General features: G+C 43.3%; 1 protein-coding gene across 1 annotated transcript; it reads right to left on the reverse strand.

Moving 5' to 3' along the window:
- Window positions 1–28: 28 nt before the first annotated feature.
- On the reverse strand, window positions 29–27,977 carry kmt2d (lysine (K)-specific methyltransferase 2D). Its single transcript, XM_077710915.1, has 54 exons — window positions 27,935–27,977; window positions 27,754–27,868; window positions 26,660–26,862; window positions 26,423–26,532; window positions 26,167–26,329; window positions 25,412–25,583; window positions 25,182–25,296; window positions 24,908–25,086; window positions 24,545–24,831; window positions 24,057–24,176; window positions 23,277–23,947; window positions 23,092–23,205; window positions 22,875–22,988; window positions 22,674–22,778; window positions 22,406–22,587; window positions 21,984–22,148; window positions 21,192–21,301; window positions 21,050–21,091; window positions 20,787–20,972; window positions 20,518–20,688; window positions 20,324–20,446; window positions 19,996–20,117; window positions 19,783–19,918; window positions 19,624–19,701; window positions 19,468–19,545; window positions 19,226–19,384; window positions 19,038–19,107; window positions 18,696–18,934; window positions 18,533–18,606; window positions 18,354–18,404; window positions 16,671–18,266; window positions 16,407–16,580; window positions 16,122–16,258; window positions 14,101–15,869; window positions 13,883–14,006; window positions 13,604–13,685; window positions 12,724–12,790; window positions 11,999–12,231; window positions 8,965–11,844; window positions 8,522–8,668; window positions 8,276–8,440; window positions 8,048–8,195; window positions 7,890–7,971; window positions 7,638–7,810; window positions 7,312–7,436; window positions 7,086–7,221; window positions 6,842–6,963; window positions 5,420–6,755; window positions 5,180–5,316; window positions 4,812–4,942; window positions 4,430–4,715; window positions 4,269–4,342; window positions 3,025–3,133; window positions 29–2,500 (listed from the first exon to the last, which is right to left on the reverse strand). Exons 1-54 carry the CDS (start codon window positions 27,975–27,977, stop codon window positions 2,408–2,410), a joined length of 14,823 nt encoding a protein of 4,940 aa, XP_077567041.1. The 3' UTR covers window positions 29–2,407.
- Between the last annotated feature and the right edge of the window lie 12 nt (window positions 27,978–27,989).

Raw genomic sequence — 27,989 nt, forward strand, 5'->3', positions numbered from 1 at the left:
AATCAATTGGTTTAAAAAAATGCACATATTCAAAATGCATTTTTATTTCTGTTTACAAGAAACAAACTCAAGACATAAGATGAAAGGGAGTTGGGGACGGGGGGGGGGGGGGCTGAATATAAAGAAACCTCTGGCTTCCTTCAAAAATATGTACAATTCAAAAGAATATTCATACAAAACATGCCACTTACAATAAAAATCAATATATTTATTTGTCATCCCTAAAAGTTGCTGTACAGATGCAACATTTTTTCTTTTTAAAAAGTAGATGAAGTTTAAAATAAAACGACCTTGAATTTAAGCGAACTTAAAAAGATACCAAGTGAACTTTAAGATTTTTCAGAAAAGTTAAAAATGTCTCCGGCTAAAATCCAGTGAGGCTTTTTTTTTCTTTTTTTTAAATGTCGAACTCATTCTGGTCTTCCCTTGAAATAGAAACAGCAAAAACAAGTAAAATCACTGCTTGGGATACTTGATCAATATCTAATACTTGAGCAAACGTCTCCACTGTGTCTCGATATATAGATAGATTTATAAGAGAGTGCAATTCAATACCAGGTTAAATCTGGGGTCTGATTTTGGGATGATTCCACATAAGCACTTCACAACACAGTCACTTCTAAAGGGAAGATACAAAATAAGCATGACACTAAGAATAACCGCTTCCATTCATGAGTATATTCATCAAATTGGAGGAAAACGAGGGACATGATTTGGTAAGCATAAATACAAAAAAAAAAAAAAAAAGAAAAATGACATAAATACAAATGCTATGCACTGCCATGTGATCCATTGTCACCGCCTTGGCTTCTCTTCTCACCACATTATTTTGTTTCGACAAAATGTTCTCTGAGAGCTTATAGCAAAAAACACCAATAGAAAAACAGGTTAATGCAAAAAAAACACTCTGGTTCATATACATAAAGATATTAGTTTGCCATTTTACATATATTTATACGTATGTACAGCTTTGTTAAAATGATATCCAGTGGTTGATTTTTTTTCTCTCTCTTCCATTTGATTTCTCTACACATTATTGATTACAAAGGGGTTTGAGGGGCCCCCGTATTATGCATATCGCGTTATATACATTTGTACAAGCTTGCATTTTTCTTTGAATCCTGTGAGGTGTTAGGTGTTTTTTCTGGGAAAATAGGAAGGAACATAGCAGTGTGGGAAGTTTGACTAAAGCTCCCTTTAAAGACTTTTTTTTATTTTTTCTTTATTTTTTGTAAGTATTATTCCTTTTAACTCTCAGGTAGACGAGGAAACAAATGCCCTTTTATCCAATCAGTCTTTCCCTGCCATCAGTTCAAACCTGGAGGACAGTACCGACGCTAGAAAAAATCACGCACACACTCGCGCACACAAACAAACATCACAAGGAGTAAAAAGACGGCAGGCTGCGCACGGGCAAAAAAGGAAGACCTACTACAGTAAAATATTTTGTCCACTAAATGCGACAGAGAGGAAGCAGGGTGCGTTTGGAAAAAGGACATTTTAGTAGTCGTGCGTCACCGAGCGACGCTGAGCTTCTGATTGCCTTTTTGTTTGAATGCTTATCAAAAAACGCTCATAATAGTTCATATCTGTATAAATAAGTCGGGATTTTTCTTCATCCTCGTCAGGGTGGCTCCATATTGGAAATGATCATCAGCATAGAATAAACCGAGCAAACATGCTGTTTAAAATTCCCTGCTTGTCCAAGACAGCCCCTCTCAAATTCCACAGTGGGAGTTAACAGTTTTGTCTTTTTGTTTTTTTTTGTCTTTTTTTTAATTATTATTTCTATACAAAGCAGTCACTTACCGCTTTCACTCAATGAGGTAGACCGGGTCCAACAAGCCTTTTAGAATTCCTAAAAGTTCTTTTCAACCAAGATTGTCTTGCTAGCCAACGTCCGTATTGTCTTCATTGATGATGATTTGATGCTTGGGGGTTGCCGTTTCATCAACGGTGAGAGAGGAAGTACTTGTAGGTCCGATTCATAAAAAGATAAAATAATCAGGAGTAGTCATTTGTAGTAGATTCACATGGCTTTCTTTCTTCTCTGTGGATGCACGGTGCTTGTGGACACGATTGCTCCCATTGGTTAAAAACAAAGGCTTCTGGCCGAGCGGAGAGGGGGGGGGGGGGGGGGGGGATACCCGGGTTATGGGGAGAAGTAAGGAGCGCCCCTAGGTTGTTGTGTGTCCACCATGGAAAAAAAAGGTGAGGGTGGTGGTGATTAATGCTCGTCAAACCTTTGGCTACACGCTATAAGATGGAGGCCAGCCTACCTCCACTTGGATGAGAGCAGCTTATGCACTGGCAAAGTCAAGTTTAAAAAAAAAAAAAAAAAAAAACAGATTAGGCTTTGGCGCAGAAAGGAGGCCATGCTCCACCTTCCTTGCTTCCTTCCTTGGTCTCAATTCATCCACTTTCGACAATTCCAGGCGCCACAGTGGCATGGGATTTTGTGCTGGTCGTCCTCAAAGTCAAATTGGTAGTCGTAAGTCAGCTGTAACGCACAAACATGTTCAGTGGAAATCCATTTTTGACATTACTTGAGAGATAGAACACTGTATACCAGTCAACAGCAGCTTGACTCGAGAATGTTGACTTTCAATGACAATACGCAATGTCTAGTAGACTCCTTTTATTGGCTTTGCTTTTGTGTAAGTTAGTTTTTTTTTGCAGAATTTGCTGCAATTACTTGAATTTTCTAACTGCAAGGTGCAGCTGACTAAGTCACAGCTTTCATATTTGACAATATAATTTAATATATGTATATATGTATATATATATATATCAAATAAATATGAATACCATTTTTATCTGACTTTTATGATTTCTATATATTTTAATATTGGTTGTAATGATGTTTGTTTTGACTCTACAGACTTTTCCTGAAGGTTGCACTTGACATGAACTGTCTCAATCACTTCTGTAAATCACTAATCCCTACCAGCCATGGTTGAAATTGAGCTGTAGTTTCAATTTTAGGAGTTGTAAATACATTTTAGAGTAGACGTGTAAGCGTACCTCCTCTCCTTTAGGGATCTTGCGACTGGAGATGATGATGATCTTGTCCTCTTTGTCAAAGGTCACAACCTCGGCTACGCAATTGGGGGCGCACGAGTGGTTGACGTAGCTGCAGAAAACCACATTAGCTCAATCAAAAACTACCAGGAGGATTGCTGCTTGTTCAACAGTGCCATCTTTTGGACATGGTTGCAAATATGTAGAACATTGTTCCCCGACATTCTACCTCTTCGTAAAAAAAATCCTGTATTGGTCAGTTTGTATGTGTTACTGTGGTTTGAAACGATTGATATTCTTTAAGTAGAGTAAATAAATAAAAGAGACTGATAGCATTGTTTGTTTTTAAATAACTAACAGTCTTATGTTTGGATACCTGTCAGTTAAGGTAACACCAAAGACATTGATTGTTTCTAGTTTAATATGCTGAAAAGGAATACTTTGGTTTATTTGACAATAAAATTCTATGTTGTATGTGTGGATATTTTAGGTCACTGAATAAAAAAGGAAAATTCAGACCATAAATACCTCGCATCCGCATAAGTAATGACTGATTTTTATCTTATGCGAACATATTATATTTGGTATACAAGTGTTGCCTAAAGGATTCAAAATGTTATATCTCCTTATCTAAGTTAGTTTTATTATTTGATACATGATTTTATATTTTTCATTTTACTTATATTTTTTCAGTTTTATGAATAAATACATCATTTTTAAGTCTGATTGCCAGCATGCTACCGATAGGCTTTCTCTCCTCTAGTTACTGTTTGACCATTCTGTCAATATGTACTACCTAGTGCAATACAACACAGATGAGAAATGAGATTGTGGTTGTGATGTCACAATTAGAATTGGTGAAAAAAGTGGATCTTCCCTGATATACAGTTTTGAATGGACAACTATGGAATGGTTTATAAAAAAAAAAAAAAAAAAAAATTGTGCCACATTCGTTTTCCACATGTACCAACGGGTGCAGTCGTTTTAATTTTTGGACTATGTTGATTGACAATGTTTCTGTTTTATAACACACTTTTATAAAATTTGGGTGATGAATGATGCATTGTTTTGGGTGAAATTGGAAAAAAAAATTCAATTCTTCATCTATTATTGCAGTCAATTCCATGTCATTAAATGGTCATCAATTGATAGCACCTTAACGTTTGGATTTGTTTATGTCATTTAAAATTATATAACCTCGAAATGTTGTTTGGCCAATAAACATGCGCATATTCAAGGTTGCTTACCGAGCTGGCCCACCCGTCAGAGTTGCATCAATCACTTGCTCATTGTTTATACGGAACATGTAGATGCCACGATTCTAGGACAGAAAGTAAAAGACAATTAGTTGGATAGAGCGACTTAACATTTTTTTCTTCTTCCAGCAAACGAGGAGTCGGAATTAAACCTGAAATTCGTAGATTTTCTCTCGGCGATTTGCCACCTCATTGCGTATGACGGTGCCGATGTACTCAATGACCATGGTGTGCTTCTCTAAATCTTTAGCAGCGTACAGACCCAGGCCTTGAATTCGAGAGCGAGCCAGGTACACATTGTTCTTCCACTCAGTCTTCAGGCGTCGATACTGTGAAGACTTGGAGTGGACAAACTGCTTGCTGTATGGCGTATTCATCTCACAAGTGAAGGTGCTCTGGTATGCCTTGGACACACTGGTACTGTTCAAGGTGTGAGGCCTGCAGACACACAGACAAGCGAGTCAACTGAATCAATTGTGAGAGGCCTAAAAAAAAAAGGATGAAGATCAAACATGACCAATTATTTCCCCTTACCTCTTGCATTGTGTGGGGACTTTGGGCTCTGATCGAGCAGAACCAGTAGGATTGATCATGAGAGGGAGCTCCATCAGTGGATGGCGGCCGTATCGGAACTGGTAGTTTTGGCAGTTCTCCACCCCAGGTAACTAAAAAAAAAAAAAAAAAAAAAAAAGTGATAATATCATGTTAAACTACCAATGAAAACGTCTACTAACTGCAACGTGGTCTACTGAGAAAAGATTGGGTTTTGTTAAAGTTTCATTATTACACTATTAAAAATCACAACAACAAAAAAGATTGTTTTCCCACTAAGATGCACTTGATCAAAATCTTCTCTTACACCTTATATTCATGAAAGTGACTACAAATATATTTTCCCTTACCGATTCCGTAATGCGCATGACAGCATGAATGGTGAGGCCGAACATCTCTTCCCCTTTGACGTGTTCCGTAAATAGTTTCAACATGGACGTATCATCTCGGAGTTTGGCAACCTTATGAATCACATCTTCCCAGATTCCTGTTGACAAAGGGGGGTAAAACTATTTGTATATGGTTCAAGGTGAAAAAAAAACATTGAAGGCCGTATTAAGCACAAAAGAGTTGAATCAAGTGTGTCCTACCTTGTGGCGTTACGTCACGGTACTGAAGATCTTCCAGGCCGTGTTCCAGAACGCGCACCTCAAACAAGGGGCGGCCCTCATCCTCGCTGACGCGGCAACGGTAGCGACAACGCTTGTTGGGAACCCGTGTGCTCCAGTAAATGCGTGTTGCCTCATAGCCAACAGGGAAGATGGCCGTAGGTGAGTGGAAGAAGGCCATTTGGGAGGGCAGTAACTGCCCGATAGCATGAAAGATGAGGCCGCCGACGCGGAAAAGATGGACTCTGTCCCCTCGCTGCAAGATACTGGCTATTTGTTTGACCTCGTCACGTTCGATGTAAACCCTCCGTAAAACGGCGAAGGAGCAGAGCTCCTCTTCACTGGGACCCTTCAGTTTGTGCTGGGTGCACAACATGGTTTTGTCTTTAAAGAACATGCAGCGGGCGCGGATGGCACAGGCAAAGTGGTAGACGTTTGGACAGCGCAGTCGGTTACAGCTGTTGGTGGCGCCCGTTTTTTGACAGCACGCGCACATGGTGCGCAATCCGCGACGCAGCGCCACCTCCACATTGATGAGCGCACCCCCCTGCGTCTCATATACCTCAGTAGACCACAGGGCACAGTTGAGATGCACCCACAGGTCCACGTCGATGTTAAGCAAACGGGCAGGCCCATCCGTGGCTCCGTCACCCTCCTCATGGCAGAAACAGCATTTGCGCTTATCCCGTGGCAATCTCTCAGGTCGCAGACTTATTCGAAGGCGCTCCATAAGTTCAGAGACCTCGCGGCTGCTCTCCTTCTTGGAGCCACCCTTTCGTATAGAAATGACAATCTGCAGGCGTTTCCAGCGAATCCCTTTCCATTTTTTCACATTGGGGAGTAAGCCAGGGGAGAGGGGCCTGCGTTGCTTGGTGGCCTTTGGCGAGGACTCCATGGGACTGGGACTATCTGAGATGAGGGTATCGCTGACCGATTCCTCCTTTTTGGTAGTAAAAATCAGTTGATCTTCAGGAGCAGACGGCTCAAATGCTGGATCAGAGCCCTTCTCCGGAGCTGCATCTGTGGATGCGATGGGTTCGACCGGTTCTCCAGGAGGCTCAATGTCCTGTTCAGCCTCCATCTTGATCTGGACAGTGATGGGTGTAGTAGGCAAGGAAGGGGAGGGGGATGACTTTTTGGAAGGATCTGCCTCATTGCTTGGAAGTGGAGCTGGGGAGGAAGGAAGAGGAATAGGAGGGGATGGTGATGGAGGCGGCGATTCTTCCACTGGTATAATCGGAAGGTGCCGCACATCCAAGTCATTTACATTTGTCGTGTAGCAGTGCTGGACTGTTTTGTCTTCACTATCTGGAAATTCCTGAAAGAAAATGCACACGGCGTACGCAATTCAAGAAATGTACCCCACAGCAACTGTACATTGCAACAAAGAGATTGGAAACAAACCTGTTTGATGAGTGCCAGAATGTCCACTTGTTTTTTTAATGTGCAACCTGGCAGAGACACATCAAATTGCCTTAACCACTCATCCTGACTGGATGAAGCATTGTCTTTTAGACAGAGATCACCTGGAAAACACGGTTTGTCATAAATAATCAACAAAATACACTTGGTCTCATCCAATTTTAAACAATTAAACCAGTTTTACCGAGTAGGGGGAAAAGCATTGAAAATTGTTTTAAGTACTTACTTGACTGGACAGAGACTTTCCTGGAATCGTCCACTCCAGACATGTCAGGGTTCTGGGAAGGGAAGGTCACCTCATACGAAGCTGGCATCCTTATCTTGAGCAGCTGGGCCATTGCCATCATCACATGGTTAAGTTTCTGAGAAACCAATGGGTTAGTTCTCACTCAACTTTCGAATGCAAGAACAAGAAAGTGGGAACAGGAAACAATAATTTGATCATGTAATACCTTGGCTGCCATGGAGGACAGCGTGAAGGTGACAGCCACCTCGTTATTTTTAGCCTTGTCCCAGTGATTGGACATAGAAACCACTCCCTCGCCAACTGTTTCAAATGGTTTGTCCACTGAGAATGCTAGCAGAGGAAATGTGAAAGTAGCAAGAAATTTACAAATTACAAAAAAAACCTGACAAAATAAAGCAGTTATGTCTGCAGGCATGTCAAACCAAAATTTAGCACTATGACTAGAGAAATTAATGTTACGCCGTGTATGCTTACAGAAAATTACACGGTCAAGCTACTAAACTACAAAAGTCAAACATTGACTGTTTTTACCTGGGATAGCTGTGCGAGGAATGAGGGGAATAATGGGGGATATTGCTCTCTCGGTTTCCTCTTCTTTTGGCTCCAGCAGGCGAGGGAAACGAGATGTTTCCTCTCCAATGTTACTCTCAGGGGAGGATGCCGGAATGATACTCTCTGGAGTGTCTTCATCATCGCTTTCCATCCTGTTCAAAAGACACCTAAATTGTTCAAAGTTTGGAAGAAAGTACTAAATGATGCAATGGCTTAGAACCATCGCTTTACCTGATGTCTTCATTCTGATTATGAGGTGGAGTGGGAAGCGCCGCAAGAATGTCTACGCTCTTTGTTTCCTCTGTAACTGCTTCTGGACAAGCAAGGACGATATGGAACATTTGAAGCCGAGATCAGCAGTAAAAGCACATTAGACTGCGTTGTTTTACCTATTAGTTTGTCTCGCGACTCTAAATTTTTCCGACCCTGAGACAGTTCCTCCACAGGAGTCACTCCATTAAGCAGCTTGTGCTGTACAGAAGGAGGAGGTGTCGGTGGCAAGGAAGATGGAGGTGTCGGGGGATTGCTGAGGTTGCTCTGTGAAAGCAGACAATTTCCATGAAGAGCGTCCAAAAAAAAAAAAACGAGAGAGCACAAAGACTTGAGTTTGGCTTTACTTTGGTCAGTAACTGAGAGTAGTAGTCTGGAATATTGTCTAGGATTGCATTTCCAAAGGATCCTTTAAGTTGAGCTTTTCCATTGGCTGGGCTGCTCCCAAAGGGGGCGAACAGATCTAAGCCAACAGTGATCGAAGGTTCCATGAGGGGTAGCAGAGAGAGACCCTGAAAAGTACATCTCAATTAGTAACTACCAGTGGAATGACTCAGTGCATTGAATGTATGATTATTTTGGCATCAACATACCTGTTTTAATTGCTTAAGAAGCGCTTCAGCACTTCTTCCAACTTCTTCCTTCTTAGTCTTCTTCCGTGCGTTAAGCCCTCGATCGCCAGGTGCTTTAATGGTGCGCTTTGGCTTTTGTGGAGCCCTTTTACTTATTGACTGTAAATCCTAAAAGTTAGAAATAGGAAGAAAAAAAGAATATATTAATTTTAGCACCGTAATAAACTCGGTCACAATAAAGTGTCAAAAACAGAAGTTAACAAAAGCTTAAAAGAAATTCCACTACATAACTCAATGAAGACAAAAATATATAAATAAATCCCTTGCTACTGTCATAATGAAATTTCCCAAATATGGGATGAATGAAGTTATCCAATCCAATCAAATCCAAATAGATAGATAGTTAGATAAATAAATAAATAAACAAACACAATTAGATAATTAAAAAGATAAATTCAAAATACCTCCATATTTCTTGGAGTCCCTTGAAGTTTTTGTTCTAACATTGCCAATTTGCTGTTAATGTGGCCATTGATCTCATTGTGGATGCCTTCAGAGGGCCTTTGGGCTCCAATTTGGAGGTTCTTGGTTCTCAAGAGTTTCTGCAGCAATTGTTGTCCAGTTTCAGTTCTAGGATCATCAGAGTTAATAAATGTTGAGTGTCTTCCAGAAGAAACTGCATCTGTGGTAGCTTCTCGTTTTATAGCACCAGAATGGGTTTCTCCTTCACCATCACACTGCACCTCCCTCGGCTCCTGTTTAATGCTCTGTACAGTCAGCTTGCATAGATCCCCTTTTGTGGAGACCTGCAGTGGGTAAGGAACGTGGCTTTCTGCAACTTGTGGTGACTGTTGTTGAAAATGTAATCCTGTACGTGGTCCATTTGGAATGAATGGGGTGGTGGGAGATGTTTCACTGACCAACGTCTGTGATTCTACTTTCAGGCCTGGACAGTCAAGGGGAGTCTTGGTTCCTGGTGACCTGAGTGGAGACGCCTTGACTTGACTGTATGGGCTTCCCCTTCCAGCTCTATTGTCAACTAAAGAAGGTGAAGAAACGTGCGATGAAAGTGGGGAGGCCGGGTGGGTCGGGCTCATGCCAAAAGCGCCTCTAGGAGAATATGCATGAGAAGGGGATCCCTGCATGCGAACTGCTGCAGCACCCATTAAAGCCTGCTGCTGGTGGTTGTTAGGAGTGGGTGGACGCATCCCGACTGCTTGGTTCATTGGGTGTCTTAGATCACCAGGATGTGGAGGTAGCGACTGACGTGGTGACGTGGGCCTGATCATGCGATTGTGATCCATAGGGGATCGTGGCATTGGTAACGGTCCTCTAGTAACCTGATGTTGTCCTGCCTCTCCTACATGTTGCTGCGATTGTCCTGGTACCATGATTCCCTGTTGAAACTGAGGAGAACCACCTGGTTGCTGAGTGCACATACCAGGCTTCGTGGCTCCATATGGCATATGCTGCACTTCAATTCTTGGCATTGGCTTACCAGAGTGTTGCACTTGTCCTGGTAACATGTGATGTCTCACCTGATTTTGCTGTCCTTGACCCATTGCCATCCGCATCATTGGTCCCTGGTGGAGTTGCCTCTGGGCAATCATTGCTTGGATGTGCTGTAGTTGTTGGTTTGGGGGAAGATTACGCAACTGTGGATTTTGGGCAATGATGGCTTGGACCTGGAGGTTGATAGGTGGGCGTATCGGTCCCGGGGGAGCTCCAGGCCTCTGTGCCATCACGCCCTGCTGCTGAGCTCTCATCATGCCTATCATGGCCTGCTGTTTTTGCTGCTGTGTGATGAGGGTTTGCTGCTGTGGATGATTCATTACTACAGAATGTGGCTGGCCAATCTGCTGCTGGATGTTGGGATTGTGTAATTGCGGCATGACATTTGGGACTGTTTGAAGCCGTTGTTGTTGCTGCTGCAGCTGCTGGGCTAAGAAATCTGCTGATTTGCCTTCTTCTTTAACTATCAAAGCTGGCTTGTCACCACTACCTGAATCTTCCCTCTGAAGAGCAGACGGCAGTTGTTTTGAGGGTTGCTGAACCACACCAGTTTGTTGATTCGCAGCCAGACTGGTTTGTTGATCAAGAAGTGGTGGTTCTTGCTGCAACATATAAGCCTGTTCTTGGTGCTGGTGATGAAGTTGCTTTCCCCCCAAATCAGATTGTTGATCATTTGGAGGGCCTAACTGGGATACATCATTGGGGGTGGAGGATCCACTGTGCTGTGGTGGGGTTTTGGTATCAGGGTTGAGAATGTCACCCTCTTTAGTGTCTACCATTTGACTATCAGTAGTTCCTAAAGGCTGAGGTGTGGTACTTCCTGTTGAAGGGGATGAGCCCATTTGTGGTGTGGAAGGTTGGGAAAGCTTTCCTTGCTCTTGGCTGGATTGAACCATCACTGGAGGTGGTTGCCTTAGTTGTGAAATCGTTTGCTGCTGCGGAAAGGCCTTTGCCACATTCTGCTGTTGTTGCTGTGAAGAAGGCATGCGTTCTGCCACAATATGCTGTTGCTGAACCATCTGAACCTGGGGACCCCTGGAGACAGGATGACTAGGAGATGCAATAAGTCCTGTCGGACCCAAGACCGGAGCTCTCTGTTGTTGGTGTTGCTGTTGTGAAAGTGGATGGTTCCCGGTTAGCCCTGGTTGTGATGCTACCATGGCTTGACTCTGGCTAGTACTAAAGTTCTGTTGTGGGAGAGCTACAGACTGGCCTGCACCCATTACTTGTGAGGCCTGCGCTATGCTCTGCTGATTAACCTGACCTGTTAAAATATCTTGTTGAAGATTTGCTTGTTGCTGAGCCACAAGTGGGTTTCCCATCACGCCAGGCTGCGACTGATTTATTAAGGCCGACCGTTGACCGCGTTGTTGCTGCTGGCTCATCATTGCCTGCTGCTGTTGCTGCTGCTGGAGCTTTGCCATGTGTATCCTATGCTGAAGCTGTCTTTCCTGGAGAAACCTTGGGTCAGAACCTTGCATTCCAGGTGGGCCCTGTGGGAAGAATCCTGATCCAGCCCCAGGAGGACACGGTGGCCTTGAACCATTGGCTCCAAGTGGTACAGGAACCTGGGGTTGGGCTCTTCCAATGAAAGGCTGACCTTGTGGCATTCGGACAGGCATTCCACCCTGTGGAACCATGCCAGGGTGCTGGCTAATGACTGGAGGTCCTTGCTGGCCCATCATCACCTGGCCAGGTATTTTGGGAAACATATGAGGTGTGGTTCCTTGTGTAGAATGTCCTGGAGTAAGAAGACCAGGGCCTTGCTGCTGCTGCTGTTTACTTCTGTACTCAGCAATGAGATTGGTATGTTCTTTCTGCTGTTTTCGTACCTAGGACAAAGCAGATTGTTGTATAAATATTTGTAGACAAACAGGATTTTCCTACATTCAAAGACAAAAGAAGAAGAAAAGTAACAACTGCGACCATCATTTCACCTTGATTTGTATAATAGATGAATTGGTGACGTGCAAAAAATGTGCATACCTGGTCAAGCTGTTTCTGAATTTTGCTCTGTTCTTCTGTGACCAACTTAAGTTTCTCAGCATCTGACTCAGCAAATTCTCTGCCAGCTTTCTTTGCAGTGCGTTGTTTGGCACAGAGTGCCTTACGGGATTTTCGATGGACTCCAATTTGTTCTTCCAAATATTTTAACTGCATTTGGAGTAACTGCTGAGTGTGAACAAGCCATTCCTCATACTGGTGCTGTTCTGAATTATCTGTAAGATGAAAATTACCTTAGACACGTCTACAAGAAACAAAATAATCAAAGAGGAATTTTGTTTTATTTCAAAATCAAGGCTACTTGCACCTGGCCAGTCAGAGCACATTTAACTAGATAAGACGGCAGCGCCCTAGGAAAGATAGTGATGCCCTAAGAAGCAGTGACAGGCACAAGTGAGTTTTTTTCACGTTTTTTTCTTTAATTTCATTCCGACATCAAAATTAATTTTGTTTAGCGTTTTATCTGTTTATCTTTTTTCAATTTGGAAATAATTGACCGTATTGGCCGCATTGTCTTGTGTCACGGCATCATGGCACCATAACGTTGTAGTGTTATGCCATTGTCAACATGAAGTTTCGTGCATGTCAAAATTTTATGCGCATACTAGCCGTACCCTCGATTCCCTCATCAGTTTTTGTCCGACAAAAGCGGCTTATATGCGAGTAAATATGGTAAGTAATTTAAGCACTTTTGGTGCCATACATACTGATGATTCCTTGAACAAACTGTGGAGGGGTTGGTCTGGACTGGGCAGGATCAATGGTTTCTCCATCCTAAACACAAAAACATGGAGGGGATGTCATGCAAATTTCAATTTAATCATACATTATGGTCAATCCCTGAACCAAACACAATGAGGGTGGTTTTCTGAACCATGCATGTTCGAGAAATCATTAAATCTCTCGTGTCTGCTGGTGGGTGCTTCTGCCACGCTCAGTGGTACTACCACTACCTCTTTCACTAAACTCCTCCCCCGCTTTGACGTGCACTGCACTTGCTTTGGTGGTGATGAGACGCGTTTCAGTTGCACTCCCTCTGAATCAAATGCCAAGCGAGCTACCCCACTAGCGCCAAATGAGTATTTTAAGAGCAGCAGTACAGCTCTCTCGTCCTTTGTACTAGAAATGGATAGCTATACAAATAAAGACTAATTGTGCATTGGTGGTTTTGCAATATACATCAACATAGGATGTAAGAACCATCAATATATATCTTAATAAATATATGAGTAGAATATATCTTTTTGACTTTGTAATTCTTTATCATATCAACATGCATAACAGCTGAACTTCATCGGTGGCTTGGGAAAAAAAAAAAGATAGATCGTAGGAGGTTGGCTCCTTGCAAGGTAAATATTGGAGTGAAGACAGAGAGAGAACGGGGCAGGTTCTTAAAGAGTCCGAGTCCCATTTAGAGCCGTTTGAGATGGCAATTAAGTCGAGTAACACAAATATGGCTTTCACAGATCAACCTATGGTAGAATTGTTATGTGAATGTGCTTTATAGAACAATACCTACCATACATCTGAAAAATAGGTACATTCCCCCCCTTCACATATGTCGCATACCCAGAAGTGAGAGCTTACTTTGGAAGGTCCTGATGGAATTGGACCTGCATCTGAGCCTGAGGCAGATGACAGTCTTTGAGCTAGCAGAGAAACCTGTTGCCTAAAAATCATGGAACACATACAAATATGACAACACTGCTACAACGATACAAACACAAATCTTTGGTCTAGCTCAAGAAAAGTTCGAAAACACTTATTTGTCTTTAGTTTAGGTTTCCATATCAGTAGAAACACGGCAAAAAAATCGGTTATGAATTTCAATTTTTAAAATGAATCAAAAAAAATATTGAAAAGTACCTGTTGATGCCAGGTGGCACAACCATGGGGTCTTGTGCCAACACCCTTTTGATACCTTTAAGAGCCACCATCTTTGCCTTGGCAATGGGATCCATTATGTCATCAGTGGCAAATTTGTCTAAATCTGCAAGACCAACACAATAATTGTTGATGTGATTATTGTGAGGGAAAATTTAAAAAATGGAGAAAATAATACAGATAAAAGCCAAACAGCTTACCTTTATCTGGGAAGAAATTATTAGCCAGAGGTGATTGTTTCACCCCAGGTTGTTGCGGTGGATGATGCATACCTGCATGCATTCCTGGCTGCCCCAGTCTCACCATGGCCTGCTGCTGGCTCATGGCCTGCTGCTGGCTCATGGCCTGCTGCTGGCTCATGACCAGGTGAGGTGAAGAGGCCATTGCTGGTCCCAAAAGCCTTTGTTGGTGCAACATGTGTGGAGCACGGGGTACCAAGCCAGGCTGCCCTATTACAGCTTGGGATTGTGGCCGATGGTGTTGCGGCATCATTAATGGTCCGGGTCCCTGTTGATTTGATTGCTGATTTGGAACGCAGGGGAAATGAGGTGCTATGGCGTCCTGGTGAAGGGAGCCAAGCTGTTGCTGCTGCTTCTGTTGCTCTTTCTTCTCATGTTCCAGCAAATCCTGGATTAGGAGAGGGAGTTCACCATCCAATGAGCTCTCCACCTTTGCCAGTTCTACAGTAGCAGAATGCTGTCCTCCAACATCAGGCAGGCCAAGTGCATCATTGCTGATATCTGCATGTGCAGCAGCAGGGAACTGCAAGGGACCATCCTGATCCTGAAGTGGGTATGGAAGTCCTCCCAAACGAACAGAACTGAGGGAAGCTGGATGTTGCGCTTGCTGTGCTGAAGGTGTTGTCCCCCCTAAAAGCAGAGAGACAGCCTCTACCATTTCATCTTTTGCAGCAGCCTGTCCTGAGAGGAGTTCAGGGGTAAGAGGTTCTATTTTTGATTTGGATTTAGCCACTGTGTTAGGGGAGGGTGGCATATGACTTAATGACCTGCCTGGGGAGTTTGGTGTTGCTGAGAGGGACTTCATTCCAGGTTCCAGCTTGGGTTTTACTTTCTCCTTAACGAGAGTAGACCCAAGGGCTGTTGATGGGGTTTCACTTTCAGCTTCCACTAAACGTAGCTGGTCTGAAAAAACATCCTTTGGATCTCCTTGGTCCAGTTCGGGATCAGTGTAAGCCAGCAAGTCAAATTCATCACTATTAAGCAAGTCATCAAGATGTGGATCATTAGTTTCTAGGTTGTCAAGGTTACCCAATTCATCATCTCCTTTGTCGGCGTCCAAGTCAAGAGCTAAATCCTCCTCATCCTCAACACCTCCTTCTCCAGGGCCATCACCAAGGCCCCCAAGATCAGATTCTGGCAGTGTCTCATTTTGATCTACCACAGCAGCTTGGTGTTCTGTGATTAAACCTGATTGCGAAAGCTGACGCAGTCCGGCAGCAGTAGTTTCGGGCTGCGACACTCCTACCTGGGGCTGCTGGGTTCCAGGCTGAGGTAATAGAACTGACAGTTCACTCTCTTGTAATCCCAATTGCGAGTCAAGGCTCCCATCTGACGGTATAGCACCAGCATGCACAATGGGATGCTGCTGGACATAAGGTGCTTGCATCTCTTGTGGAACAAAGAGACGTTGTCTTGGCTGAGGTCCACGAGGCATAAACTGGGGTCGAAGTGGTAGCCTCTGCGAGTTATGTCTTAATTCAATAAACTGTGGTGGTGGCCCTTGGCCTATTGGTTGCATATTATCTCCTCCATGCCCTGATAGCATGGGGTGAGAGTGCCCCATGCCTTCTATGCCCTGGATGTTGACAGGAGAGGTGAGATTGTGCCTTATGGACATAGCCTCCATCCCAGGGTGGGGAAATCTCCGTGGCCCTGGAGCATGCCCATGCCACTGAGCAGGGAATGGAGGACGAGGAAACACACCCTGAGGCTTAGTGGGCCCTGGTGGCCTAAAGAACAGCGAGAAAAAGAAAAGATGGGAAATATGCCAAACCTTTGAAGTATTTTTGCAAGGGCATTTAAAAAATAAAATAAAACTACCAAAGCTATTGATTTAATTGAGGGGAAAAAAAACAATTAAAAATTTAACATAATCATTTTGATAGTAAGTTGATTAGACTAGAGCTGATGGATGATTAGGCAAAATTAATTCTTAATTTAAAATGTTTAATATCTGAATAAATGATGACTTGCAAGCATACCTGAGTGTACCAGGATCCATGATAGCAGGGGTTCCTGCTGATGGGCCAATGAGCTTGTCTCCCATTCCACTAGCATTCCCAGGTATCTTTCCCATAGCGGACACCTGAGCAGTGGCAGTTGGGACAGCAACACGATCCTAATTACACCAAAGAATCAAATACTGTTAGAAAGAAAATATTTAGTCCATTCAATTGAGATAATGAAGTCAAAATGGAGTTCTAATACGAAAGAAATATAGCGGTTCTATTAAGGACCCCATCTCTATGTATTATTGTTCACTGTACCTGTGGATAAGGAGGTGGTGCTCTATGGCTTTTGTCTTGTTGAAATGCGCCCATCTCTCCTGCAAGCCATCCAGGTGATGCATTGCCCGCAGCAGCCGCCGCCGCCTCTTTTTCTTGTCTCATATTGTTCCGTTGCATTTGTTGTCGGATTAAAAATTCTCTTAATTTCTGCCGCTATGACCATGAGACACATGTAAAAAAAACTAATTAGTAGAGGGAAAAGAGCAGTCACACAAGACTATTCTTAGGTCAATAATTAAATACCTGTCTGTGCTTCTCCAGCTCAGAGGGACTTAAGCCAACTAGGGAAGGGTCTTGCACTGTTGACACATCTGGCATTTCTTGAGTGCCCTGAAAGGATGGCGGATGAGGGGCTTCTTGAGGGCGGACAGCCGTCAGTTCTTGACTTCCAGAAGGAGGGACCAGTCTAGAGCTATAGGCGTCTGCAACGATAGTCTGCTGTATTTGAGGCTGTGGCTGACCAGGTGCCTGCTGTTGGGGTATCTGAATAGTTCCTGCGCTAGGGCTAAATGGAGGGGGTGGAGCGGAGGGTTTGCAAGAAAGAGGATCCCCAATGGGACTTCCGCTGGAATGCAGTTGAGGTGACTGATTTGGATTAGGTGAGCTTTTGAAACCAGTACTACCATCAGGTGCAGCAGAAGTGGGGCGAGGTGGTTTGTGGATTGTCATAAATGGGTCTCGGGATTGTGGCCTTGAAGGTGGCTGAGAACAGTGCTCAGGTGACTGGAAACGTGGAGTAACAGGAGATTGTGCCGAATAGGCATCATTGGATAGCCCCCCAGGAGTCTGAGGAGACTGACAACTGCCTTGGGATTGTGGACTGGAGGGAAATCTCGAGCTCAATTCCTGTTGAGTTACAAGGTGTCTCTGAGCCCCGAGAGAACAACTGTCTCCTGACTGCAATTTGGGATTGAGAGGAGACTGAATGTGGTGGTCGGAGAAAGTATGCGAGGGAGACTGCCTGTATCCTTCAGATGGGTGGCCAGGAGATGCTCCTGGATGAAGCGCTCCACCCTCCCCTTGGTGCATGCGTGGGGTCATCGGGGCCTTAAACAACCCATCCCCAGACTCCAGCATACCAGCAGGAGAGCCAGCAGCAAGGTCAGGCCTTGCGACTGGTGTGGATCGAGGAGATGGTGCACTCATATCAGCCCTATACTGGCTGGCTGGTGACGATGCAACTGAGGGTATTGGAGATGAACTGTATTCTGTCTGGAGATTTCTTTGAGGGTCTCCATAGTGTGTGTTATGGGGTGGTGAGAAAATGGGTGATTCCATCCCAATCCCCACACTTCTTGAATGAGGACTTTGTAGAGGTGTATGGGATTCTTGAGAGCCTTGGTGAGATTGTGTTAAATGACCCTGTTGCTGCTGTAACTGTGATCTGAAATAGGGATCGACTTGCTGAGCCCGTCTGGAGGCTCCGGAAGTCCCTGGTTGCATGTCAAAAGGGCCAAGACTAGCTGGCCGTCCCTGAGGAGGACCCTGTGGGCCGGAAGCAGAATAACCTGAGGAGGATACTTGTATTGGGCTTGCCCCAGCATAGGATAAAGGAGTTGGTGGGTGGGATTGAGAGCGGGGCGATTGAGGCGGGAGCTTGGCAAAAGGGTCTGTATGGATTTCAGCTGATCCTGGTGTCTTTGAGAGACCGTCTGAGAAAAAAACTGAGGAAGATCCTGAATCTGGGGGGAAAGGAAACTGACTTTCTGCCGAGCCTGGTTGGGAGGAGATGGACGTTGATCCGGAAGGCGGGGGGATCTGGAGGTGTAAACTGGGTCTTTCTCCTTTAATCCGCACTGGCTCCGTTTTAATCGGCCGGCACACCTGACTCTCTGCCTGCTATGAGATTAGAAAAAAAATAAATGGCAAAAATCACAATTTTTCTTCTTTTTTTATTCGACATGGCTGTTAAAAATTTTAACTAACCTTCTGTGCCTTGTTGATCCTCTGAGCTGCTCGGTTGTCTTTGGCCTTTTGCTATTAAAAATACAAATTGTTTACATGAAAATGAATGTAATATTTTTTTCCATTACTGAAAATGGCAGTCAGTCAGTTGATTTATAAATGATATAATGCAATATCCATTTTTCTTTGAGGAGACCTACCAAATAAGGAACCTTGTCTGCTGCGGACACTTTTCTCCAGATCTTCATAATTTGCTTACAGCGACTTGCCCAGTCTAGGTATTGGCAAAATAAAGCGACATATGTAGAAATGTAATATAGTGACAAGATTGTTCATCAACCACTAATTGCCTTTCACACACACCTGGGTAGTCCTGCTTGAGAGTGGGAAAGTTGCTGTTGGCATAAAGGACAGGAGAAATGGTTGATAGTTCTCCTAGCTCCTCGTCTTTCTCCCATCGCTGGAGACTGCGCTGGTTGTAGGACAGTCCATCCCCTTCTGCCTCCGTGGGAGTTGGAGGGGAGGAAGGAGTTACAGGGGTAGACGGAGTAGCCCATGGACTTTCTTCACCGCCATTTGGACTGAACAGCCCTCCTTTGTCCCTGAAGAGAGAGTAAGAGGATGAAGCAAACCCACAAGTATCGTGCGGAGAAGAGTTGAGATTTGTGCAATGGAATTCTAAATGAAAAATGTGGCACTTCCTACCGCATGTCAAAGAACGGCGACTGAGAAAGGGCAGGAAATGCATCCATCACTCCAGCTGAGGGCAGAGACCCTACAGAATATGGATATATATGTAGCAATTTCAATGGCATATCCTATTTCACTTAAATCAAGGTCCAATTCCAATCAAATCACACCAGGCTCAATCAAAGGTATCAGATTCTACACACCTGAGAGGAGAGCTCTTTGTGGCAGAGTGCTACAAGTGAGTTCTCCCTTGCTGCCCTCCGAGATGGGCTTCAATCCTTCCAAACTGGCACCTTCAGACACTCCCAGAACCTTCCTGAAAAACTGTTCCGAATCCTGATTTTCTACTCCTTGAGGAAGACCTGGCGTGCAAACAAAATCTTTAATATCTCTAAAATAGTGCTTTTGTGCACAATGAAATATAAATGTCATTTTAAAGGATTACCTTCACTTTTTTTACCATCAAAGTCAAGAGGATCGGTTGACCCTAGGTCCTTCAGTGTTAAGGATGATTCAGTGACACCTAAAAAAAAAAAGCACTTTAATGGTAACACATCTACTTACAAACCAAAGCAATTAGCTGAATTGTTCTGTTATTTACCTGCACCTTCGCCCTGAGCCTGGGGGGCCTCAATCCCCTCTTGCTTGAGATGATGCACCATACGATCCTTGGTTTCAGCTAGTGAAGAGTTAAACATTACACATAAATTCTTCCCAACAATCAGACAAAACTATTTGCTTTAAGTGCCGAGTCAAGTACTTTCTGGTGAAGAAATCTTTACTACTGATGGTGTTGGTAATGACGGCTGAAGAAGGCATGAAGCTGGCCTCTGCCCAGGGCTTGTCATGACAGCCTTCTTACTCAAGTCTATAAGAGTCTTTCCAAAGAAAGCCTCCTGCACAAAAAAGAACAAGCAATGCTCTCATGACTGAATGTTAAAAAAAGGGCTTAGTAAGGGAGGGACCAACAAACCTGAAGATAAGCTGGAAACATGTCCTCAAGCTTGCTCTTCTTTCTGCCTCTACGCTTCTTGGCCTGTTCTTCACCATCCAATGGTTTAGGGTCCATGATGTTATCTGTGTCAGGATGGGGTCCTAGTCACAAGAGTATATAACACATTCACCAAAAAGATTCCCAATTGTAAATAGATGTTTGGATGATTATCTCTGAATATATTAGGTGGGGCTAAAAGCATGCTGTATTTCCCGATCTTTATAGTATTTTGTCAAATAAGACACAAGGAATAATCTAATTATATGGATGCAGAACACTAAAGGAAAAATCCATTCTAGTAACTGACCGTCTTCGATGGTTCTTTCTATTGGATGTCCATCTAAAGTAGTCTCTCCAGCCAGCTGGGCAAAAAACTCTTTCTTTAACCGTGTGTGACACTTTCTTTGTCGAACCATGAATCCTCCAATTCCTGATGTAGAGATTTTGTTATTCATCATTTTAATATTAAGCAAAGCATTTACTTCAATAAAGTGAGCTTACCAGGCCTGTACGGTTTCCGTTTTCTTTTTTTACCATCCTCAGTATCGTCTGCCCCCCCTTTGAGAACATCACATTCAGCCATGCCATCTGCGCCTCCATCAACACAACCTTCTCGGTCAGGGCTTCCAGGGTTCTCTATTTTAGCGTCGCAATCCATAGACTCCCCACAAGCTAGATGAGATAACATTCAGTTTGAATACAGCCGAGCATTCCATCACATACTGTTTAAGGCAGTTCGGAATCTCCTAGAAAACAAAAAATGTGTCAACCTTTTCCCTCTTCACCTTCGCCTTCCTCTCTCACATCCATTCCATCGGGGCCTCCTTCACAACACAGAGCACCGAGGCGAGACCGGCGTTGGCGTCTCTTGAGCAAGGGAGACATGGAGATGGTTCGCAGGAGGGACATTCCCGATTCTGTCAGCCAAACACCCTCTAACCGGTAGAACTGAGGCTCTGTAAAGTTTATGATGTGCAAATGAATGCAAGAAGGACACATTGAGCATAGAACCTCGCCCACAAAATGTACAAACCTGGCTCCTTGATCCTTATTGAAGCCATAATGGCCGACTCGACTACAATGAGGAGACAGGTAAATAACATTGAAAATGATGCATTAATTTCAATAGCAACACTCAAGGAAAATCATCATGTATCAAGTATGTTTAGACTTACCGACAGGTTTGGGAACATAAGGACTGCATGATGTACAAGCAAACCCCTCATCAGATGCTTGTTCCACTTCATCCTCTGTGTATAAACTCTCACAGACAGCATGCACCCATCTTCATATGAAAATATGACATTCAGAATGAATCAGGCACTAAGAACCACATAATTCATGACAAATTTATACATATACGCAAGTGGGTGGCTACGTATGTAGTAGCCCAAAACCATATAAAAATCACGATAGTCTCGTGGTGTCAGACAATAGAATTGTGACACAACTTTGATCAGAATACAATTAAAAAAAAAACATTATTTGTATCTACTGGTAACTTGCAACAAAACGAGCAGAGACATCTGAGAAATTACCTGTAATCTTGCATAAAAAGAATGTGTTATAGGGATATTATAAGGGATAAAACAGCTTGCAGGAGAGTGAAAAGAGTGATTCTGTCTTTTCTTTACACTCTTCCTGCATCCTTGCACTTGCCCCAAAAATTGGGCATATGCCAATGAATTTCTCATCCATTCGAATGTGTGCGATCAGTGTCTTTACAAAGGGGTGGGGGATTGTAGTTTTCAATGAACAAAACACCTTTGACTGCAGCCAGTGTTATTTGCATTAAGAAAAAAAATGTTCATTTTTGGAGTGGGGGTAGAGAATATCTACACATATAATGCACTTACATACTAGATGCTTTTCGAAAGACATCTCATTAATAGCTGTGCAATAATTTATTGAATTGATTCCCAGGACATGCACACACACATTAAGTTCTAATGAAAAGGAACACCCACCGATCGCAGTGCTGACACTGAAGAAGCAGCTCCTCCTCCATGAAATTCTCTCTGCATACTGGACAGGTGACAAGGCTGGCACAAGGGCCACAGTGAGTGTAGTTATTCTGCCACTCACAGTGAAAGCCTGGCGAGTTGGAACCACACTGTACACAGCACACGCACCTGCAATGAATAGCATTGTACATTAGCTATATTTATCACTCTAGGTGCGACATCCCCTAAAAACCTATCAAGTGAATGGTTTATTTGTCTTTTGCCACAGAAGTCCGTAAGATGAAAGTCGGGCTTCTGGATTGCTAATGGAAGGTCTGATAAATGTTTTACATAAATATGCAAATTACCAAGAATTCATTTCCATTTGACCCCATTCAAAGTTACAAGGAAGTACAAAGCTTTGAAAGAGGTGTTTTCTGCTTTACCATTTGCATTTCCAACCTCCCTTGGGCACTGTGTGCAGGGGTGGGTCCAAGCAGTACGTATGATAACTGACATCACAGTCATCACACAGCAGCAGACGGGAAGGGTCTGAAGCCTTCCCACAGACTTCGCACACAATACATTCCAGACAGCGCCAACCCTTACGCAGCATTGTCTTTGTGATCTGTGCAAGATATAAAGTTTAACCTTTCTCAACATACAAAGGACTATATGGGAAACATCATATTAAAATTGTAACAGTGCACTTACTTTGCTGTTCACACAGTAAGGATGATAACATTGAGAACACTGAGCACAAGCCAATAACTGTCCTTCAGCACCTTTTCCAAAACTGCCACAGACAACACACATATCCTGAAAAGCATATCAGGGAGAAAGAAAAATTAAATGCATGTAATATTGAAACACAAACCAAATAAGAATGGTTTGAAATCAAAGTTCTCTCTCTACCTGGAGCAAGACAAATTTGTCAGTATTTGAAAAAAGAACCACTGTATTCTGCATAGTATCATCTTCCTCGTCATCTTCCTCTTTACTTATAGCAGAGTCTGCAGTCATGCTTAGCTATGGAAAAGTCGGAAGAAGAAAAGCAGTTAGGTGCTTTTTTTTCGTAAACTCTTCTTTCTATTGTCATAATGCAATCTAAATCATAGAGACTTTAGCTCACCAAGAAGGCATCGATGCAAGAGGCCATGGCTTTGAGGCGAGACCTCCCACCACGCCCTCTCCCGCTACCACCACCTCGTGGTCTACGCTTCCCAGGGAAGCTATTGCTTCGACCCTAATAAAAAGTACAATAGGTATAATTTGCCGAATCTTGGACGTAAAATCTGTTCTACAATCAGCACTAACCTGTTTGACCCTTGAACGTCCAGGGGATCCCCTGCGCTTCACCTTTTCGTTGTGAATTCCGAGTGGTTCAAAAGGAAGCGAGTCGTCCGTTTCGGAGGGGCCGAGCTCCATAGAGAGGTGAGGATCAACTTCTCCAGGAGAGCCTAGGAAGCCACTACTACTCTCATCTCCGTGGCTCATATTGGACAACTCATCGAGCAGTAAATCTGGCTTAACTTCATGTTCCTGTGGTTCCTCCTTTATGTCATCACCATCTTCTTCTTCCTCCTCGTCAGAGTGAGATAGTAGATGAAAGTCCGACTGGTGCACCCGGCGCGGACTTGTATCCCGCTTATCACAAAGCGATTCATGCTCCACTTTGGCCACAGATGCTAGAGAGGGTGACCATTCTGACAGTGTCTTACTGAACGACTCTGCACTTTGAATGCCACCAGAACCAGCCTCAATTAACACTGTCGAAAGAGGCTTCTCCACCGAGGGAAGATTTTCCTGGTTCTCAACTTCCATTACTTCGAGGTCCTCTTGTGTAGATTGTACTTTAGTGTTTTGAGGTAGTCTCTCAGCAGAAGAATCCTGAGAGTCATCCCTGATCACTTGGTTGACTCCTTGTTCTTTTCTCCTTTCATCAGCAGGTAGACAAGGGCCCCTCTGTTTGGTCGAGCTTTCACCGGCTAGGATTAGGGAATGCATGTTATTACTTAAATCATTTACATATATTTCATTCTTTACAGTACACTTTGTGTCCATGAAAAAATATGGTCAGAAGTTGGTCTTTCTTACCTGGACACTCAAATGACAGAGCAGTTCGTTCTGGAGTGCAGTCTTCTTTTTCTATCTTCAGCTCCTCCCTCGGGATTGTGTCACCTACATCTGGTGCTTCAACAACGGAAGCCTCTGCACCTGTACAAAGAACTGGTTAAAACTTGGCATTCTCACTAAAAATCAGAAACATTTCATTAACTTCTAAGGTTTTGAATAAATTCTCATTCATGCTGTGATTACGCTTGTAATGTGGAACGACTGATACTACAGGAGCCATTCATCAACTTGGGCGAAAGACAAAGTACATCATGGGCTGGTCAACAACCAATCATATGAAAAAGCACATTTGTATTCATTTCTGTGTGTTTGCCAGCCAGAGAGATAAAGTAGGAGGACAATAAATGGCTACAAACAAGTTTCTTGCTCAAGAGAGAGCTGCATGTTCCATATTTTGGAATTATTCCACCTACATTGCAGACTTTGAGGTGATAGGGACGCAGACTGACCTAAGCACGTGTGTGTCAGATGTTCGGCTGTCGCATCTGCCAACCCCATCTCTGATGTGCCTCCCCGGCTTTCTATCCCAACTGTCCGCTCTTGCGTCGTTATTTCAGACTCCGTTTGGATAGTCATCTCCACCATCCCTATCTGCCCTTCGGTCTCATCTGCCACCTCTGTAGTCTGTGTCTCTGCTGGGTATGCTTCGGTGAGACGGTCCTGTTGATGTCTATCCTCCTTACAAAGCAGGCAAATGCTTTTGGCTTCTGGGAGCGTGCAGTCTCTGTGCACCCACCTGAGACATGCGAGAGACAGTCAGAATATTTCACGGGACTAAATTCAAAAGATTAATTCATGATTACTGAACTAACCTATGGCACATTGTGCAACACTGAAGAGCCACAGATGGGTGCGGCGCTTTTCCACATACGACACACGTGGAGCTACGCTGACGCTGGCAGGCCTCACACATGGCGTAGTTGTCAAACCACTGAGCAGAGCCTGACAGGACGAGTCCGCGAATGCCACACTCCATACACACACGGCACCTCTGGCATGATTCACATAACCCACAGTAAATCAATGCTAAAAAAAGTCTGCCAACTTGAGTGGAAGAAAATGAAAATGATGATATATGTGACCTACTCTGCATTTCCATGGATCAGTCGGGAGAGAATCCATGGCTGGCTGCAGACAGAAGGTGTGGTAGCCCTTATCACAGGCATCACAAACTAACATCTTGGAGTCTTCACCCGGTTGTCTGCCGAAATACAGCATAATGGGAATGAGCAAGATCAGTAGTATTTACCCAAGCACACATCTATCATACGCCATATTCAGCAAGCATTAAACTACACGAAATTCTATCAAGTCACCTGCAAGTCTGGCACACTTTACACTCTGGACATTGCCATCCTGCCCGCTGGATGGGCGTGGCCCCAATCTCTAAACAGGCCGCGTGGTAATGTAAGCCACAACCCGTACAAAACAGCAAGTCTGTGAGTTCCCCTGCTGAGTCACATACTGCACACCAAGACTCCTCCCCTGCTACAGAAGGAAAAAAAATAAAATACATAGAATCATATCAGCATGTGAGCCCATGTTAGTTTTTGTCCATGTTGAAGAATAACCTGATGCTAATGCGAGCAGTTCAAGCAATTGCACTTCATCAAACCAGTGGGGCACAGCACTAATTTGTCTTCACATCTATTTAATGAATCTCTCATATCTCATGTTATTAGGCTAAGTGAATTTATTCACCGTAAAGTTAGAAGTGCTCTGAGTGTAATATCATAAATATCTTACTTTGGCAACTTATAATGTGCCTTTGCAAAATCGGGACAAATTTGGATGTGTTTTTCATCCAAAAACTAGTTTTAAAAAAAAATCACTATATAGTTAAATTGCAAAGATCTTGCATGTTAAATGTCTCAAAAAAGTTCAAATTGTTTTTACAGTTCATTTTTAAAGCACAATTTAGGCTTAAAATCTTAAGAATTGGACTAAATCTATAACGGCAGGAACTGGATAACAGCCTTATTAGTAAAAGATATTAAAACTAGGAAGAGGAAATATTGTAGGATCACCCATGACGAAACCAGCAATGAAGAGAAGATGTGCTTAGTCTTACCCAAGTCCTCTGCTTTGTCAATGTGCTGTGGACAGAGAAGGGCCAACAGCTTCATGGATTGGAAGGATCCACTCGCTGCAGCACAAGGGAAGTGGTAAAAGGTTGAACAGCCCTCAGCATGGCATCGAATGGTTGCACCCAGCCTTTTGCAGTATTCACAAAGCTGTAACAAACAAATGACAGATATCAATGTGTGTGACATTGCATGAAAGTAACCTATGTGTTCTCCAAGATTTTTTACCACATTAGCACTCACCCGCCGTGTCCCTGAGATAACAGCCTTGTCCACGTTTTCCAAACCGTCGTCATCCACTTGTCGCACTCCTTCTGACCAGACCGCACACCAGTGATGAACCCAACAACCCCCTGCATTGCAAACACCATTATTTGATCATCAAATCACCGGGTAAATTTTGATTCACGTCTGCCTCCTATATTTTAAGCCACACATCATCGTAAGCTTTGAAGTTGTAATTGTCGTTTGGAAATTCACCTGAGTCATCAAATAGTGATGCGAGACAGGGGGTGTCTGAAAATCCAATGGAAGACAATTCATCATTTCCAGGTTGTGGCATGGGAGAAGCTGATGGCTGGAGAGTTGGCAGTTCTGAAGTCGATCCCAAGTGCCTAAGCTCCCGTTGTCCATGAAGACTGCGCTCCACACAGTTGCAAAGAGCACAAGCCCTTACCCGCTCTCTGTTCAAAACAAACGGTCATACCAAATCTATGTTTAATGCAGAAATTACAGTGTTGATTAGATTTGAAATCCAATCATTAACTGTCACCAATGCATATTTAAGTTATTTTTCAACAGTCATGCACGAAGGAGTGTCTCGTCCAACATGTTTACATAATATTGCATGACTTGAGGTTTGAGATCAGCCAAACTTTTTGGTAGTGGATGCAGGAAATCTCTGCATGCAATGTCAATTACCAGGGGGATGGTGCTAACACATTTAAGTCAGGGAAGCTTAGGCATTTCACATTCGATCTGAGCATGGATATGTATGCTATAAACATGTTTGAGCCAGCCTCATTTGCAGTGTGTTTCATATTAGGAAAATTCATTATTTCATTTACTTTCATAAGCTCTTATTTGTTTATTTTCGTTTTACATTGAAGTGTCAAAAATTATAGTATACAAAGCTATCTGGTTAAGGTGTCAATATACAATCTACTAATAAGTAGCATTACAAGTGCATTTTGACTTGAGAAACTTGAGGACTCCTATAAAGTGTTACATTTATAACATTTGTTTTTGTTTAAATCAACCAGTCTGTATGCTGTCCCCCTTGTCCTCGAGGATCGTGGGGGTGGTGGAGCATATCCCGGCTAACTATTGGCAGTAGGACGTGCTAAAGAAATGCAAAAATGTATTCATCTTTTATTTCCTTGTGCGTTTTGTTTGTTGTTGAGTTTTTTCTTGCTTGTACTGCTAAGGACCCCAAAATATTTGTTTTCTGGAAATATCAGTAAAAATGCTCCAAAATGGACAAAAAATATGGAAAAGTCTACTTTAAAAATGGCCGGTTGTGAATGTGTTGCTAAGAGTGAGAACTACTATAAGAAAAATAACATGAAACATACATAGGTGCACTTGAAGAAGCGACAGTAGGCCCGGACACGTCATCAGCAGCAGCAGGAAGAGCTTGGGACTCTCCTTCCAAAGTGACAAGTTGCTTCGCGGGAGCATTATCATCAGCTGAAAAAGAAAAGTATTCAAACAGTATTTAACATCATTTTCAGTGGTAACAATGTATTTAGAAGCCTTTAATCTTAATTAATAACTGCTTAATCAACACAAAAGGCATAGCTTATTGACT

The sequence above is a fragment of the Stigmatopora nigra genome, chromosome 1 (genome assembly GCF_051989575.1).
Source record: "Stigmatopora nigra isolate UIUO_SnigA chromosome 1, RoL_Snig_1.1, whole genome shotgun sequence".
NCBI lineage: Eukaryota > Metazoa > Chordata > Actinopteri > Syngnathiformes > Syngnathidae > Stigmatopora > Stigmatopora nigra.

Coding starts and splice junctions, on each gene's coding strand:
- kmt2d (XM_077710915.1), bottom strand. CDS start 27,977: ATGCCTTTTGTGTTGATTAAGCAGTTATTAATTAAGATTAAAG. Junction 20,118..20,323: donor AGAAAGAACCATCGAAGACG/GTCAGTTACTAG, acceptor TCTTGTGACTAG/GACCCCATCCTGACACAGAT. Junction 5,317..5,419: donor CCGTGACGTAACGCCACAAG/GTAGGACACACT, acceptor CTTTGTCAACAG/GAATCTGGGAAGATGTGATT.